The sequence below is a fragment of the Phaethon aethereus genome, assembly GCF_964289735.1.
Source record: "Phaethon aethereus genome assembly, chromosome: 26".
NCBI lineage: Eukaryota > Metazoa > Chordata > Aves > Phaethontiformes > Phaethontidae > Phaethon > Phaethon aethereus.
In genome coordinates this window covers 1,501,496-1,520,388 of record NC_138602.1, presented here as the reverse complement: position 1 = coordinate 1,520,388, position 18,893 = coordinate 1,501,496, and the positions used below count along the sequence as shown (strand labels likewise).

At 46.8% G+C, this 18,893-nt stretch overlaps 1 protein-coding gene across 2 annotated transcripts in view; it reads left to right on the top strand.

Annotated features, from left to right (window-relative positions):
- Positions 1–4,798: 4,798 nt before the first annotated feature.
- Positions 4,799–18,893, top strand: part of AP3D1 (adaptor related protein complex 3 subunit delta 1) — a gene marked incomplete at its 5' end in the record, with an annotated part of 43,904 nt that continues 29,809 nt past the window's right edge. For both annotated transcript variants that reach the window (XM_082010839.1, XM_082010838.1), the window contains 2 exons: positions 4,799–4,894; positions 18,749–18,844. In XM_082010839.1, coding sequence (XP_081866965.1) covers positions 4,799–4,894; positions 18,749–18,844 — 192 coding nt within the window. The remainder of the gene's footprint in view (positions 4,895–18,748; positions 18,845–18,893) is intronic.

Genomic DNA, 18,893 nt, shown 5'->3' with positions numbered 1-18,893 from the left:
CCCCAACGCTTGGAGCTTGCAAGCCCGGAGCTGGCTCAAACAGCCGGGCAGCTTTTGTCCCCCACGCACCGCTTGGCCAGGCCCAGCAGCCCCTGCCCTTCCTGCCCGCACCGCGGAAGGCAGCCGGGGCTGGGGGCACCCGGGGGTTCCGCAGGGTCTGGTGGGCTCTCCCCAGCCCCCAGCTTGCCGGGCCATGCCAGCTCCAGCCTGGAATTGTTTGCAACCAATTTCAAGCAAGGAATTTGGTTGAAATTTTTCAGTATGAGGCCACAGTGTTTAATCCTTGGGCTCCATCCCCGCCCTGGGATGGCACCATCACCGCTGCGTCCGGCTCTGCACCCCCATTTCAGAGGCGACCGTGGGGGGACAAAGGCTCTGGGAGGGTAGGGGGTGAGGGGGCTGTGCTGGCTGCATGTGCAGCGCGGTGCCAGACCCGAGTCTCCCGCCGCGGGGCCCGGGCCAGCCAAAAGCAGGCGCGGTGCACACAGCTGCCTGAATGGGTCCCTTGTCCCCGCAGCGCCGGCTGGCTGGGCGCCCCGCTCCGTGCCTGGCCCATGGGGACACCAGCTGCCCCCACACCCCGCCCCACAGCTCACCCGTCACCCAGCACAGGGCACCCATCACCCACACACTAACATGGGTGACCCAAACATGGGGTACCCATCACCCCCACCCAGATACAGCTCACCCATCGCCCAAACATGAGCACACATCACCCCCACCCAAGCATGGGGCACCCATTACCCAAACATGGGGTACCCATCACTCCCACCCGAACATGGGGCACCCATCGCCCAAACACAGGACGCCCATCACCTACTCAAGGGGCACTCAGCTCCCTCACCAAAACGCGGGGCACCCATCACCCAAACCGTGAGTCACTCCTTGCCCCCCGACACGGGGCACCCCACGCGGGTCCCGCCGTGTCCCCCCGGCTCTCCCGGGCCGCCGGCGCCATCTCGCGGGGGCCGAGCGGGAGCGGCGGAGCGCAGGGACGGGCAGGGGCGGGCAGGGATGGGCAAGGCGGGCAGCGCGGGTCGGGGCCGCGGGCGGGGGCTCTGCCGGAGCTATACGGGCACCCGGGCATGGGGGACCCCAAAACGGGCACCCTGGAACAGGACAATTTGACACGGGCACCCCAATATGGGCACCCCGGCACGGGCATCCCGGCAAGGACACCCCAACACAGGCAGCCCAAGACAGGGCACCCCACTATGGGCACCCGGGCATGGGCACTCCAGCATGGGCATCCCAAAACGGGCACCCCACCAGGGGGTCCTGTCACGGGCACCTTGGCATGGGGGCTGCAACATGAGGCGCCCCAATGTGGGCACCCTAACACAGGCACTCTGACATGGGCACCCCCGTATGGGTCACCTGGGGACAGCACACCCTGACGCTGGCACCCTGGCACAGTCACCCCATCTCGGGCATCCTGTCAAGGACACCCTGGCATGGGGCACCCCAATATGGGCACCCTGGCATGGGGCACCCCAGCAAAGTCACCTGAACACAAGCACCACCACCACAGGCATCCTGTCATGAGCATCTCATCATGGTCCCCCCAACATGGGCACCCATCACCCCAGCTTAGGCACCCGTCACCCCATTTGTTCCTGGGCCAGCAGTGAGGGCCAAGGACACACCACGGGGCACTGGCACTGCGAGACCCGGCACACGCAAGTGCCGGCTGCACTCAGGCTGCCGCAGCCCCCAGCCCTGCGTCTGCCCCTCATTTGGGGACGGGACAGCGGAGGGACGGGACCCTGTGACGGTGCCACCGGGCCTGGCCAGTCCAGCACCACAGTCCTGAGGTCACTCCCGTGCTGCAGCCCTTGCCGGAGCCCAGCCTGATTCCGGCTTTTGTAGAAAATCCTATTTTTGCCCTTGGAGGCTGAAGACCCCTAATTTCATGTTTCTTGCCCCCACATCAGTTTACACAAAGATCGCAGTTAACATAACGCAAGCCAAATCTTGTTAAACCTTGTTGGGATGGAGGCTGGGCGGCGAGACCCATGAGTGCCGGGACGGGGGAGGCCTGCAAGACGGCGAGAAAACTCACAGAAGTGCTGCCTTTGTGGGGAAAAGCAGGATCGGGCCCTGAAGTGAGCAGCCCAGGTCCAGCGCCAGCAGGGATGTGATGGCCAGGCTTGTGTTTTCCCACCGACAGACACCAGGACTCGGTAGTCCATCGCTGGAGCTCTCCCGTGGCACAGCGTCCCACCGGGACGCCGGCCGCCAGCGGCAGGAGGAGACGCAGCTGCGAGCGGGAAAGTTCCTTCCCTGAGAAAGCTGCCTGTGAAATGCCGACAGCAAAAACAGGAGGTGGCGTTATTTATTTAAAAAAAACCAACAGTCTCAGCTGCAAAAGCTGTAAGAGAGAAGAAGCTGGGAATTTTAAGGGCTTTAAATATCGCCTATGGCAATGATTAGGGTTAAAGCCACGCTCTTAATTAAGTGTGATCGTAACAGAATTTCAAACCTTCCAGGTTTTGGAGGAAGAAGAGTGAAAAAGTCATTACTGCCCCAAATTTTTAAGGTTGAACCAAATCAGGCCACACCAGGAGGAGAAATCCTTGGAAACTCAGTCTGGGGGAATCAAGTCCTGGGTCTAAATTCATCTGTAGGAGACTTTCCCCATGGGCTTGGTCCCCAGCACCCTGCTCTCGGGTGCTGCTGCAGCTCCCCTGCCCAGCTCCCCCTCTGCAGCACAGGGTTCGTTAGTGCTGGTGGTGCGGAAGTTCGTTGCGGCGTTGCATCTCCCAGCCTGCGCGTCCACGCCTGGCCCTGTCCTGCGGGTGTGACGATGTGACGTTACGACAGCACGACGGTGTGACAGCGCGTGGGCCTGGGCTCCAGCTGAGCCACCGAAAGGGTCTGGGTTAAAACCAGGGCTTTTCGCAAGGTTTTTGGCGGAGTCCCTCGGAGAGCAGCACTGGCACAGCGGCAGAGGCGAGGGACGGCTGCAGGGGTCGGTGGCAGCGCGGGTGGGCACGGCCGCCCCTTCTCAACCCACCGCCTCATGCTGGATGTTACTGTGCCGTGAGGACTCCTACAAACATAACTCTTACCCTTTGACTTTTTCCCTTGAAAACGGAAACCTAACGCGTCGGGGCTGATGTGTGCAGTTATTTCTGAAAAAAACAAAAACGAACCCATGGGCTCCATTCTTCTGCCAGGGTCCAGCAAAAACAAGCTGTAAGTCAGAATCTGAAGACAGAGAACAAAGGGGAAAAACACTTGAAGGAAACAGAAATCCTTTTCCTTCCCCTCATCGTAAAACAGCTCAAAAGCCCAAGCAGATCTTGGCAAGGTCTCAAGTGGCGCCAGGGGAGGTTTAGATTGGATATTAGGAAAAATTTCCTCACTGAGAGAGTGGTCAAACATTGGCACAGGCTGCCTAGGGAGGTGGTGGAGTCACCATCACTGGAAGTATTCAAAAAACATGTGGATGTGGCGCTTCGGGACATGGTTTAGGGGACTTGGTGGTGTTGGGTTGACGGTTGGACTTGATGATCTGGAAGGTCCTTTCCAACCTTAGTGATTCTGTGATTCTGTGAAGGTCACGTCTCCTATTTGCACGCTCCTTTCCCTTTACTCCTCCCCTTCCCCAGACGCTGGGATCCCGCTCTGGAGACAACGGTGGGGTGGGGAAGCGGCTCCTCTCTTTTCTCTCTCCTGTTCCACGGTACCACCCACCCACAGTGCGACATGTCACACCCTGAGCAGACACGCATACAGGGGTGATGCGGGTGTTCAGCATGTGGGTAGAGGATGAGCTGTGGCTGTAGGAAAGCTGAACAGCTGCCCGCGTGCATGGTGCTACCTGCGAGGCTCCGTGTCCGCCTGGCCATCACCCGTCACCGTCACCCGTCACCCAGAGCAGCTCTCCCATGCTGGCCCTTGTCACCTGGGGAAATGGGTGACTGTATTGCTGAGGCTACCCAAGTCCCCACGAGTGTTAGGGACTGTGAGTGGCCACGGAGGTTGGCGCTCACTCCCCATAGGGTGGTGGCAGCCAGTGCCCGGGCTGCAGCAGCCTGTGGAGCTGCGTCCCCATGAGGGACATGGCCAAAATTTGGCTTTGTGGGTTGTGCAGCCGTTAACGACACCCAGGGGCAGGAGGGAGAGGCCGGAGCTCCGCCAACCGCCCCCCCAGGCCCGGCGCGCAGGGGTCCTGCGGCAGTCAGCCCCACGGAAGGACCCCCGGCCCCACGCGTACGCGTGTCCCGGTCGCCCGGGCCCGCTCTCCCCCCCCGCCACGTGGGATCTTCGGGAGCGCCCCGCGGGGGCGGGGCCAGGCGGTGGGCGGGGCGTCAGGGGCGAGGTCAGCGGTAGCAATGACGCGGCTGTCGCTGGCGGGAGCGGGGGTGGCGGGGATGGGCGCGGCCTAGCGCGAAATGGGCGGGGCTGGAGAGCAGAGAAGGCGGGCGGGCGCGGCTCTGGCGGGCACGGGGGCGTGGTTAGGCTGGCGGAGGCGGGGCCGAGCCCTCAGCTGACCGGCCGCCATTTTGTCAGGCGCTGGGAGGCCGAGCGGAGCCCGGAGTTGGGGCTTGCGGCCGCCGGGGCCGCCCCTGCCTCCCGCCCGCCCAGTGCAGTGCCGTGCAGCGCCGCGCCGCGCCGGGGGCGAGCACCGTCTGCGCCCCCCGGCTCCCCGCCCGGGATGTGAGCGGCCCGGGCCCGCTGGTCTCACCCGGCTCTAGCGGTAGCAGGAGCCGCGGCGGCCCCCCCGGCTGGGCCCGGCCCCTCAAGCCCCGAGCGCAGGCCCCGCGGCGCGGCCCGGCCCGGCCCCGCCGCCATGGCGCTGAAGATGGTGAAGGGCAGCATCGACCGCATGTTTGACAAGAACCTGCAGGACCTGGTGCGCGGAATCCGCAACCACAAGGAGGACGAGGTGAGGGCACCCGGCCTCCGTCGCGGAGGGGCTGCCGGCTCCTCTCGGCGTGTCCTGGCGTGGCCGGCTCCCTTTCGCGTCGGCCCGGGCTGGCTGTCACCCGTTTCCCAGTCAGGTCCTGCTCCTCCGGGGGGGCCAGGGAGGGTGGGAGTCTGCCTCCACCCCGCTCCAGGTAGGGGAGGCTGCTGCGCTAGGCCCGGCAGCAGTCGGGTGTCTTGGACACCCTGGAAAGGGGATGTTGTTTTGGGGAAGGTGTAAGCAGGAATGAAAACGAGGAACGTGACGCTGGGGTGTAAGCCAAAAGGGAAAGACTGTGGGGAAACAAGGAAGCGTTAGGGGAGCAATGAGTTGAAAAGGAAGGTAAGGGAGGGTCATGCTAGGTACTTACTTTCCCATTTAGCGTCTTGTGGTGGTGTTGAGATCCCTGATACGTAGTTACGTTAGGAGGAATTCTTGCCTGCTGCCTTACAGTCAGTACTGTAGTCAACTGTGTATTCTTCATCGGGAAGCAGATCTGCAGGAAAGCTGAGTTCAATCATAATTCATCTGTCAAATTATCCATGATGTATATCTTCTGACTAAAATGTATTTGCCTTGTTTCCAAGCTTTTGTAAGTAGAAAGCAATCGTGTGTCTTGGCCTCTTATTCTCCCTTGTATTAGAGGCACGTGATCATGAAATTAGTATAGGTGAAATAATTAGTCATAAAGAGCATGTTATGTGACACTTTCCACATTGAAGTGCTACATGTTAATTGGGGAGTAACGGACACTAGGGATATCATTTATGTTCACCTTCAAGCAACTAGTCACGGCCTTAGAAGCTTTCTTATGAATGGTCTGACATTTACGCCTTGCTGGAATATCAGTGAGTTGCTGTGGAGTTAGTGACAGGCTAAAAATATTTGTAGGCTATAGCATCTTGTCATGGGAGTGCAACGTCCAAATGGTATCAGCTATGAAAAGTATCTGGAAAATGTGTAGTCTTATAACTAAAACAAGTATTTAAATTATAAAACTTAATTTAATTGGAACTCTTACTGTAATCTTCAGTGCACTGTTGCACTGAAACACAAGATCCAACTTCCAAAACCACTTCACTTTTCAAATGGCTTTTAAGCCTATTGTACACAGGACAAGGTGATATTTGCTAGTAATGATTCCTGGGAAACTTCTATTTTTATTTTAGTATACATGAAATTTCTGGGTATTGATTTGGTGACAGAGGAAGATAGTGTTACTATGAAGAGTGCAGTGCCCTGCAAAATGTGGGAAACTGTATAGTGGAAACAGCATGTTTACGTGGACGATTAATGTGTGACACTCAAAGCTGGAACAGCTGAACAGTAACTCTATGGAGCACTTCCCCATAGCATGCTTAGGCCCAGTTTGTATGTTATGCTGCTTTTAGTAAATACGCTTTATTCTTTTGCGCGTAGGACAGAAAATGTTTCTTCAACTGTCAAACCTCTGAGGATCGCCCTGACAAAGGTCCAGGCCTTTGTGGCACCTGTCCTCTGTGAGGAGTATTAAACATACTGTTCTCATTTCTAAAATAATTTTGTGACAAATAGCTCCTTTTCCAGGACTTCATATATATTTTTAGAGGATAAAGAGCACAAGTGTTGTAACACCGTCAGGATTAACAAGTTCCTGTGCATCTTAAGCCACACCAAGTTTGTTCTGTGGTGAAAAATACTTAAAATGTGTTGGCTTTGATCTCCTTTAGAGTTAGGAAAAATACTCCTCAGACAATTTTGTAGGGTTCTGTATATTTGAAGGAGGTTGTTACACAGGTATACATACTGTCTAGGAATCGGTGAGGTCAAAGCAAATGTGTTCTCTTACTGTAAGAGGCTGATGTCAGTTGCAATAGTTGGACTGTAGCATGATAGTATTTTAAATGATGGTAGCTCTTTAGTTTGAAATACAAGTTGCGAGATTTTAGAATAGGTAACTGTAGTTCCTTTTTATAGCCTCATGTGCCCAGCAAAAATGAAAGACTGAACTTCAGGATGTGTTCAGCTGATCAGTAGACATTGCACTGATAAAATGTGCATCTTCTGTGATACGGACTGTTTTTGGAATCCTTCAGAGATTTTGCTTAATTACATAAAGTGGCTGCAAACAGCACAGGACTATTACTTTCTCTAGATCAGCTACTGAAGAGTGCCGTAAACCTTCTGTTATTAAGATGCTGGGTGATGATTCAGTGCTTCCCAGGCAATGGTCATGGATGTTTTCTAGTTTTCAGGTGATGTTGCAGTATCAGAATGGTATTTTAGAAGTAGTAGCTGCAAAAATTCTTCCTCCTTTTCCTACAGTGCTTCCATTGTTCATTTTATCTACTAAGTGTTGCTCCAGTACTGGATGTAGTTGTTAAACTGACATCTATGTGTCTCAAGATAAGTGTCTAAGCTGAAGGCACACACTTTGTCCTATTCAGAAGAGCAAATTTGTTTAAAACAAAACAGCACCATGCTTTGATGGTAAGGATATTAGCTGTTGATCTCAGCTCAACAAGAATTACTCTGTGAAAGAGATGTCTCTGGAAAGGAGGTACTGTGCTTCTGAAGTAAAAACGACATGGAAGGAATTGAAGGCATGAGCCTTGGTTTGACTTCTGTTTTAGTTATGCTTTATGCAGAGGTTAATTTCTGTTGTGTGTGGTGGTTCTTGTCTTTGGGAATTTAATCACGTGGAAATTCTGCCATCACTTTTTCCCTCATCTTTCTGGGCAGTCTCTCCTGGTAGATAGGATATAGTAAGATTTATTCCTTTCCAATTCCTCCACGGGTACCATCACAAGCAAGTGTATCTGGTATTTCACTGATGCATCAAGGATGTGTTTGTAGTGCAGGGTGTGCCAAATGGTTGTCACCTCTGTTCAGACATGGATTTCTCAATACAGCTTTTCAAGAGACCTGCTGCATTCTTGCTTGACGGTTATATGTTCATCCTGTATTGCTGGGACTCTTAAGCATGTGCCCCAAGGCTTGTTGTGAAGTAAATGGAGCACCACGAGCTCTTTAGCAGTAAATTTTAAGTGTCCTTCTTGGCTCCCTATAGGAACTGAGCAGGTACTGGAGGCAGCCTAGCACTTTAGCTCACATCCTTGCTGCAGAGTGCTTAATTACCTGTCAGAGGCCGTTTTCATTTTAGTTTCTGGTCTGTATCCAAAGCTAACCCATTTATTTTTGACTTTAAAACACTGAAACTGAAGTGATGGTCTTCTGTAGGGGTGAGAGGTAAGGCACAGGAGTTAGTTAACCCAGTCACTTTTCTGTGTAGACATACTCTGTCTGTTTTCCAATCTTCTGGGGAAAATTGGAGCTGCATCATCCTTCTGTGAAGTAGATGCTAGTGTGGAAGGAAAGAGGTAGCATAAAAGCATTAGATTGTTTCCTAGTTTGACATGTTGTGTTTACTTTCCAACTTTCTGTACAGATGCTTTAATCCCTGTGGTGTTTCCCAGTGCCAGGTCAAACTTCCAGGGAAAGCCAAATCTGCAAAAAAGACTTGATCCTATTCCATTCTTCCCTGACGTTCACTTCTAATATCTCATCCTCTCTCTCTCATTTGGAAAATTAATCCTTTTGATTGTGAAAGCAGTGAGTCTTTCATCTGCTATTAGGTGGTTTTGTACCCTATGGAATAACTTCTCCCACTTTGTCCCTGCTTTTTATGGATATGCTACACAGCATGCTCAAGAGGGGAATGGCTTGTACCAAGGTTGTTAAAAGTATAATGGATTTTTTTCCCAAGATACTCCAAAATTAGAAATTATTTCTGTTTAGGGATGTTCTCCAGAATGTGAAATAAGTAAAGGATAATCCTTTGACACTATTTGGCTCTTGCACAGTGTTTTGCGTTTGCAGTTAAGTAGTTTGTTGTTCCCAAGAAGGAAATTACTGTCAAATGCTATGGCGAGAGGTGCTTTTATAAAACTGAAATGATAAAATAACAGAAACAGAGATGTTAAATGAGTGGTGCTTTGCCCTCTGTGTTTCAAGTGCCTTTGATTTACTGGAGGACACTTAAGGAGAGAGAAGGGGGTAAAGTCCTGCATGAAATGTCATCACACTTCTCTCATAACTGGAGAAAATTGCTACCCGCTTCTTTCAGAGAATCTGCTACTTGTGTGCCAGGATCAGCACTTCATGTTTTTGGTAATCGATACTTTCAGGAAAAAGCGTATTCAAAATTTCCCATTTTCCTGTGTGTAGTATTCAGCAATAAGTATCTCACTGCTGATTTGCTTTTAAGAAGTTGCTTTGTACAGAAGCAAGTTGGAGTGAAAGGAGCGTTCAGTGTTTCTGGCTGGAAAAAATAAAAATGAATTTCAGTTGATAATATAATGCTAAATGAGAGGCATGTTGAGTGTCCATGTTGTGAAATACGTATTTCACTGCTCAAAGACTGCGCTTACCAAACTGGCAGCATGGTCTCACTTCTTAGTGACTATTATCTGAGGACAGTGGACTTGTATTGTTAAAAAACCTTTTCCCTTCAATGAAGATCTGCTGCGCTTGACTGCACGCTTCCAGCTATTTCTCTGACACGTTTTCAGATGAAATGATGGCGTAAGGAGTTTTGAGGAATCTTTTAACATCACAAAAGTCTTTTGGGCGCAGCCTGTCATTAGCGAGGCTGAAGAGCATCTAATGCTGTGGTCTTTTGATGGCTTGGCCTCCAGCCACTATTGCCGTATTCGTGTCTAATGGTAAAGGATATGTGATTGGAACATAGTTGGGGAATTTTGAGGAATGCTAGAAAGCTTGTTGGTGCCCAAGACTGAAAAAACAGCCCAACTGATAAGCAGCGTGCAGTTCATTGATGACAGACAGCTCTTTCAGTCACTGATGCTCTATCAGTTACTGCTTGTCATATGTGTGTTAATATCTTTGAAGGGAGCTCATTATTCCACCCACTTTCAAGTGGATCTAGAGTCGCTATTGTTAATTCTTTGAGCGTGTGAATCACTGGAAAAAACAAAGTCAGAAATAGAAACAATACACAAAAGAGGGTTGGATAAGGACCTCACACCAATTGGGGAAAAAAGCAGACAAGTAGTGGCCTCCAAGGTAGCAAGGTCCAGTGCAAGCGTCCCTGCCTTCCCTGCTGTGTCACGGAAAATAAAGGGCCGGGAGCCGTGGAACATGAGCCAAGATGTGGGCTTTTTCTTGTGTGATTACAAGCAGAGAGCAGCTGAGGCTTTGCATTAGAGCTGCCTTGCATTACCTTCTTGCTTTCTCCTGTGTTAAATATTACTTAATTGACTGTGGCATAAGTGGGGCTAATAGCTTTGTTCCCAGTCCAGATCCTTTTGTAGCCGTCTCTTCTGAGGGTTTGAAACGCTCCAGACAGATCGCTTTCTCACACGTGTAAGTAAAAATTCTGCCTAGGTAGGTCCAGGGGAGAGAGCGAGCTTTCTGGTACCTCATCCTAAGAAATGGAGTGGCCTGTGCACCACACCTTTTGCGAGGCCAGTGGAAGAACGGATAGAAAAATCAAATTAGAATAAAGATACTAACTACATTTCTGCACTGTGGTCATCTTCAGAGAGTTGTTTTATTTGATGCTTTTTGATGCAACTCTCTCTGTCCCAGTGCTGAGTGCAGAAAATGGGTCCTTTTGTGATTTTTCTCTAATGTCATCAGTGTCCACAAAAGTGACTGAAAAACCTCTTCCTCTACGGTGTGGTTTAGTGAGTGTATTTGGTGTACAAAGAGTACCTTTAGGTTTTTCACTTAGAAGTATTCTTTGGTAGTGTGTCCCATTTCTGGTGTGATGTGAAGAGCAGCAAAGGAAGCATTAAAAGACATGCATCAGAAGGACCGAGTCATGGGACCAGTTACAAAGAAGCATTTGTGTTCCTTAGGTTATTAAAAAAACCTGATAGTTCATGCTGCAAAATAGAAATGCTTCATAATCTAAAGGGGAGTCTGCTAAACCCAGGTGGCAGGAAGTATAAAGATATTTAGGTAAGCTAAAAGGTGTGCAGAAAATGACATGGTTAGTGGTAGCGTTTTAGTAGCTTATAAAGGTGGTTGAGTGCTTTTTTTTTTTCCCCCAATAAGAAGCTTGTTTTCAGGAAGAAGCATATGTTCAAAATAGCTGAAAAACTTACGAGTCCTATTGAATACTGAAGTGTAACTGGGCAGGAAAAAAAATGTTTGGTTCATAGCAGCTTACCTCCTCAGTCACTGGCCAGTAGGCTGATGAAACCAAGTTTGTAGACCACGTAGCTGAGTGCTGTTTTTTGTATTAGCTGTTTCTTTTTTATTGTTGTTTCTTTTATGACCTAGATGTTCAAACCTGTTGGCTGTCGCCAAGAGATTCATATGTTAAGAGGTATATAAAGGGAAGTAGGCATCAATGTGGGTATGTTGAAACTTTCTTCCAGTGGGCTCAGTCTTCATGGCAAATTCAGGCTGCATAAAATTATATCACTTCTAGCTATCACGGTGTGACTAAGCTTCAGCCTTGAGGAATGTAAGTTTGTTTAGAGCCAGTGGTATGATTGTACAGCAGGGAGTAGGTGAACAAATTTACTTTAATTACACAAATATTTGTACTGAATTTAAGAAGTCAGCGAAGGCCCCAAACCATCTTTTTCTTCATTGTCCTTCTTACATTTCCATCATTGAGAAGTACTCATAGTCTTGCATAAATCAGTGTTAACGTCTGTGTAATCTTTTCAGTGTTATATGTTTATATAGTAGTAATACATCATTAAACATCTTTTTTTGTGATGTTTCCCTCTAAATTAATTCCAGTCAGCTGAGGCTTGGAAACAATAGCTACTTTAGTGCCTTAGAAGGAAGTGACTATTTCTTATACATGCAACAAAACGCGTGCTTGTAACGAAGCCTACCTTTATCAAAGCCTGAAATTATGCATAGAAATACGTCTGGAACTAGCAAATTGAAAAATCTATTGTAAAAGTACTTACACAGCTTTTTGCATAGTAATGTAAAAATAAAAGTTTGAGTACATCTTGTGTTTACAGGGATAAGCACTTTATCTGACGCATCACTCTCGTCTTAAAAGTTGTCTGCTCAGGTATGATTTAGACAGCACAGACCCCTGAGGATTGTTTAATTGCTGTGCAATTAAATTAACAAATACTGCGATCAGACTGGAGACATTTATATTAAGGGACTGATCAGACTGGAGATATATTAAGGGACATCTCTAGAGTCTTGCTGATGATGTATGCTTACTGATTTATGTTGGACTGTTTTGGGTTTTGCTATTTAACACCCACTTAATTGTTGGCATCTCAGACTAGGTCGTCTGGGGAGCTGGTCCAGGATGGTGTTTGTAGCTGTGCTCCAGCTTCCTGCATAGGTGCCTATTTGTGCGAAATACTTCAACTGTCTTTGAGTAAACCACCGAAAAGGTACTCTCCCTGGGATGCTGCCAGAACACCTTGATGCTTGGAGAGACGCTGCTGATGCTGCAGTGCTCCGCGTGTCTGGGGCAGCAGCATCCCCTGCATGCATGCGTTGGCCTGGGTCTCACTTGGAGTCACTGTGGACAAGCAGCTGCAATTTTACATCTGTTTTGTTTTCTGAAATTCAATCCTTCTGTGTTAACGTACCTGTTCAGAAGATCATGTGTGCATTTCTACAGGGCCTTCTGGTGCCGTGGTGGTTGGTTTGGGGTTGTTTAGTATCTGCCCTGAAACTAGTAGGTTTACGTGACCTGCTTAGCACCTCTCTGAATTTTTAGAATAAGGTTCAAAGGCTTTTATTGGTTTATTAATCAATTTAGGATAGATGGATGCATCATGCCAAATTTTAGTTGGTACATATAATTTCAGTAAACAGTAACAAAAGCAGAAAGTGTAAATTGACCTTTTGCATTCCTCCATCAGTGTCATTTGGCCAAGGAGTCTTGCTTTGGTTGTAGTAGATGAGGGGTAGTAGATGATGCAACATGTTCCTAACAAATAACATAGGAGAAGAATGCTGCAAATGAAATGGCAAAGGTTCGCCTTCATGCCTCCGGTGTTTATCACTGATGAGAGCAGTACATTGGTCTAGGATCTTAAGGCTACCTACAAGATGAGTGGATAAATCCCTGGAAAGCTGGGCAGTAAAGGCAGACTAAGATATGTTAAAACCTGTATAGCAATACTGTTTATCAACAGCTGAGTGAAAGATAAGCTTGGCTTTTTCAAAATGCCTTTCAAGTTGTAACACGTTTTCTGAGCTCTTTATTGCCTCTGACTGCCCTCTGCACCATTTTATTTTGGCTGCTGCAAACCTGCTTAAGTGAACGCTGTGCAATCTCCCAGTTATTGCTTCTATTCTGTTACATGCTTATCTAGTTAGTGAAGTTAGTTGTGAGATAGCATGTGCCTTGGAATTCACTTTCTGTCCAGCCCTGGAGTAGTCTTAAAGAAAGATCCTGTTACTTATCTCAAATAGCTTTTTCTACAGTATTTAAATACTACCATATTTTTAGTTATGCATGACAGAAGTTAACATCTAATAAGCTTATGTCTGGTACTGTGTCCAAATGAGTGGAAAGCAGCATGGTTTGCTTTTTTATGCTCTGTCTCTTACTTCAGTTGATGGATTCTGTGCTGTCACAGTACAATGCTTGTGTTTTCAGGTACTGTAGTCAGTTATAGGTGTGTAAATTTTGTTTGGACTGGTTCAGTGGTGTTTGTGGATGTGAAGTACTGCTTTTGGGGGTTTGGATAGAAGCCCAGCAAGCGATACGTATTTCTTTCCAGCCTTCCTCCTAAGGTAGGTGGCAGCTGGTCTGTACTGTGGTGACAGGATCTTCTGCTTGGAGCACGAATTCAAAAGTTGCTTTGCCTCCACAAGGTGTCTGTGGTGTAACTGCCTTTTGTGATAAGCGTCGGGGTCATATCACATGGCTTGCATCCCACAGGTAGTATTTTTTAAGATTATTAAAAAAAAAAAAGAGGTAGGCAGTTGTTGCTGGTTTTCTGGAAGTTGGAGCAGTGGGCATCTTCCTGTCATGTGAGATCGTCATGTGCTTGCGCTCAACGTGATTTCATGGAGTTAATGGCAAGCATGTGTCTCAAAGCGCTGCAAAAAGAGATAAATCCTACAGTGCTTAAAACACAAGAAATGTCATATTTTGTGCTTATTTCGGTTATTTATTTTTATGTTCTGTTTATTCCAAACACTTCTGTTTTAGAATGGTGTAGTTAACGCATTTGTACCAGATCTTATCCTCACTGTTAATCATCCTCCCCTTAAAACACTGTATTTAACCCTGAAAGTACAGGAGAGATAGGAACTAATGTTCACGGGCATTTTGCTGTTTTATCGGGGTGGAAAGCACTTTGCTGTTGCAGTAAGTGACAGGTTTGAATCTCAAATCAAGCAGCAGATCCAGTGGATGGAGGCTGGATCCTGACAAGGACTTTGGTGGATTTGGTAATTGTTGTTCAGTTAGGTTGTGATTTTTTTTCAACTTTGTTCACATATTGCTTGAAAAAAATCTTAGTCTTTTGTGAACCTCTCTGAGATTCACAAGTTCTGTCTTAGCCAGAGCTTGGAATAAAGTTTTAGTGTTTTTCAAAGTTAATTCAAAAAACATGGCTTTGGAAATGAAGAATCCTATAAACTGACATTTTGGCTTTTTACCATGACCCACTTTTCCCTTCTTCCTTCCCTCTGTTTCAAGGGGATTGTGTCTGATTCTTGATACCTTCATTCTTACTTTAGCCACTCTCACTAGTTTAAATGGACATATTTTCTGGGTGAGGTCTTGGAATTCTTGAGAAATTTGGACTTATTTTAAAAATTAGCTTGTGTATTTTGTTAATGGATATAAAATGCTTACTGCATCTGTTTGGTGGAATACATTAAGAATGTATTAAGAAATGGCAGCTACCACTTTGTGCTGTATTCACAGCTTTCAGTAATTACTCCTAACATCTGCATGCTTTACTTGGGCCTTAGCTGCGCTGCTCTGAGTGTGTTTCTGTAATCTTCCTCCTTCTGCGGGGTATGAGAGAGAAAACAATCACCCAAGTGGTTGCTATAGCGTTTCATTAAGGAGCCTTTTCCACTGAGCTGGGAAAGGCTCCTTTCCCACTTGGCAGCTTAGCACGAATAAAGAGCTCCTCTCAGCTCTTTTCCCTGTGTTATCATATGCCCTTCAGCTTTTGACTGCAGCCTTGCAGCTTTGCCTGGATTGCCATCATTCTGGGGTGTTCTTTTGCTTAATGGCTCTGCTTGTTCTCGACTACACCAGGAGTGAAAGGCTTCCTTATAAATGCCTTGCTTGCTCAAAGCAGTCTGGCTGCGAATGTCCCAAGGTCTATAAATATTGTGACTTAGAAGTGCTCCTCAGTTGACTGGCCAAAATGTGTGAGCGATCGAGTAGCTTCCCTTGAAGGCTTCAAATAAGGCTGTCGCAGCGTTAGTAAGGAATTAAGAAATATATTGATATTGTAATCAATACTGTGAGCATAAATGAATTCTGAAGTATTTTCCTTTTGCATTCCTTTCCTCATGGGATCTCAAAAGCATTTTAGGAAAAAATGAGCCAGTTATATCCTGGGAAATACTTATTTTTAATTACCACACTAGGAGATTGCTGTAGTACAAGGATTTATGCAAAAACTATCAGTGAATCAAATCTGGGAAAAGTATCCAGATTTTGTCCTGTAGGTAATTGTTTGGGGTTTTTTTTCCTGCAAGCGTTCAGGCCTTGCTAAGTACCGTTTCCATTCCATTGCATCACGTGGTTATTCTCCCTTTCACTGTCTACTTCGGCCGTGTGAACTGGACAGCTTGCAGGCTGCAGTGTGGGGTGAGGGTATCGGTCAGCGTGAAAGTGCTTTGGTGCAGCCTCCTGTCCCGGGCTCTGCAGAGGTCAGTGATTCCACTAGCCAGGGACGGGGGAAGAGCTTCGCTGAAGATCCACGCATGCCTACTCGTTTCCTTCCTACTTATGTAGATGTTAAATGTGGTAGTGAATCTGGCTAGGGTATGGTGGTTGGGTTTCAGATTTAAGTGGGAGACTAAATAGATGAGTTTTCTTCATATTGCTCCTTCCTGACGGTGCTACTCCACAGAGATTAACAAAAAGTTAATACCTGCTGATCCTTTAAAGCTTTCTATATATAGGGTCTTTCATTCTTGTAGTCTTCTAGGATTTGAAGTGCAGACATTTTGGAAGGAATTCTTTCTGCGCTTCAAAATTTTAGTTTCAGATTTGATTCAGAGCTCTGTAATATACTTTGCCACCCTCTTCAAAGGAAGTTGCTTGTTATGTTAGGTTAACTGGTAGACAGGGCTTTGCCTGCAGGCTGCCGTGGCCGTCAAGTGTGGCTGGTGACTTGGGAATCTATTCAGCTGTGCCAGGCTGTACATTATTGCACTGTTCTGTATTCTTTTCTTTTTTTTTTTTTCCCCCTCCTGGTCACACAGTGGTTTGCATTCAACTCCCAAGAGGCTTCCAGGAAACTTAAACTAATGTTTAGTTTGGGGATAGATGCTTGTGGGAAAATAACAGTAATGTTTTCTGGTTATGGACATAAAGACTGAGAACCTGGGTGTTAGCGTTATTCTGCACTGGGAACTAGTGCTGACCTTGCTCACCAACATGTGGCAACGAGATACATATGTGACAGATTCTGTGATGCTGTCCCAGTGTGCTTTTATGTGTGCATAAAATATTCAAGGCTAGGCACAATGTATTTGTAGATCAGTTACATGTTGTATAAGTCATTCTTACAAGTGTGTATTTTCTACTATCAGAGGGTTTTTTTAGTTTATACTCAAGAGCTTAAACTTCCTGTGCGAGTTGGACCAGAATCAATCTCAGGCGAAGGGTTTAGACTCCCAAATCTTCTGCTGCCCGGGAGAAGTTACCCGGACTCTATGTTGTTAAGCGTTTGGGTGCAATGCCATCTCCAGTTTTGGCAGATGTGATCCACACGCCTGTATCCAGGACAACAGATGACTATCTGTGTAGACGAAAGGCTTGTTTGGTGTGCAGCGTGCCTTCCTTTAACATGAAAATTCCTATTGCAAAGATAGTATTTCTACCCCAAATACAGGCATTTAGGAATATCTTAAATTTCATCAGGTAAATTGATTTGCCAGCGTTCTTCCTTCAGAGTTATGCTACGCAGGGCTGCTGTGTGAGGGACCTCAACAGGCTGCAGGAATGGGTCAGACAGGAGCTCTGTGAACGTCAACAAAGACTTTTGCTAGAAGTCGCAAAATAAAGAACGTGGTTCCACCTGAGTTTACCAGTGCCATGGAGGAGCTGGCTTTTATCCCTCTGTGAGTGTGAGATTTGAGAGAAAAGACAAATAAATTATTCTGCTTCTATAGAAGCTGTTCAACCAGTGAAGCTGCTCCTCCTCTGAATTATGCTTATTCACCTTGCATCCTGATGGTGTATTCTAATTCTAGTATCGCTAGACTCTAAATGATAGCAGTGTAAATTGTCATTACATGACTGCTACTTGGAGTATGAAGTCCCTGCATTAAAATTCAGTTGCTACCTTTCCTCACGTGGATCATTGCACTGTCTCTTGGCACTACAGACCTTGTACAATTTCTTTTTATTGTCACCTGCTATTTTTTAAAAATAAGATTGCTTCTAGCAGCAAACTTTTATGACTTGAAGCATGAGTATCGCTCTAGGATGTTGTAAAAGACCAACAAATTGTTGGGATAATACAAAAAATTTAGTGTAAAGGGGAGAACTGTTAATTAAAGGCAAGCCAGTAGGCTTCTATATTGAAAAAGTCTTTTTGGTGGAAGGTAATGGTATTCGGGCAGCAATTTTACTTTGGAACTAGGTAATCTGTTTCTGACCCGGTTCCTCTGGCAGTTGATTTATTTAATATTTAATGTGATATGCCCTGGTGCCTGTGTGGCTTTCTAAGGAGAGATTATTTCTCCTTTTAAATTTTCATTATTTCTGTAGCAGATACCTTAAGTACTTAAGTCATAATTCACTGTGAACTGAAAGAATCTCAGACTGAGTTAAGCCTACTTCTAAAGTAAAATCTGTATAGATATTTTTAAATCATGAATTTGCTGCATCCCTCCCACAAGCACAGACATGATTGCTGGAAAGAAATGAAGGACCAATATTTAAATGTAAACATTATGACATTTGGTGCTCTGAATTACTGAGAAATTCGTACAAATAACTTGCTTATCAAAACTTGTAAATGGCAAAATGGCTCATCTAAGTAACGAACCAGGGAGGGGGTGTCCTTGCCGTGGTTGCGGTGGATGGCAAGGCTTACAGCCAGAAGTACCTGTACCCTGTATGAGACTTGTGCCCTGTCTCTTCAGGCGTGAGGACTGTTGTGGGTGTGCATCTACAGTGCCAGCATATACATCGTGCCCAAAAGTAGAGTAACTCGTAGTATTTTCATCAGTCGCCTTAAATTTGTGGGCTCTTAATAGCGTTTGACATAGGTTTTTCTAGACACGTAATGAATGGGTGATCTCTGACTTCCCATTGAGGTGAGTGACTAGTGGAATGGTGGAACTCGGGTTTTGTTCAGACCCCTAGGTACACAGTCTCCATTGAACACCTTTTTTCACAAATCTTTGAAACTAGAGCTCTGAACTGAAAAATGTAATTGCGAGGGAGATGGGGGAGAAGGGAAACCACTGAAGAAACATCTCGGCGTACTTTTGGTTTTGTAATACAGTTGTAATGTTTCTTGTTAATGAGTAGTTTCATCAGAATTAAGTGCTTACCTAAATAGTGTGTGTGTGAGACTTGGTGCTTGCAAATGATGAGTTCTGCTGCTTCTTTCCCCTAACGTGCTGAAAATCTGCAAAACTGGTAAATGAGCACAAATTTTTGTTTGTTTTCCTCAGGCAAAATACATCTCCCAGTGCATCGATGAGATCAAGCAGGAGCTAAAGCAGGATAACATTGCAGTGAAAGCAAATGCCGTCTGCAAACTTACATATGTAAGTGCCTTGCTGGGATATGATGTAACCACGTCTTTATTTTTTTCTT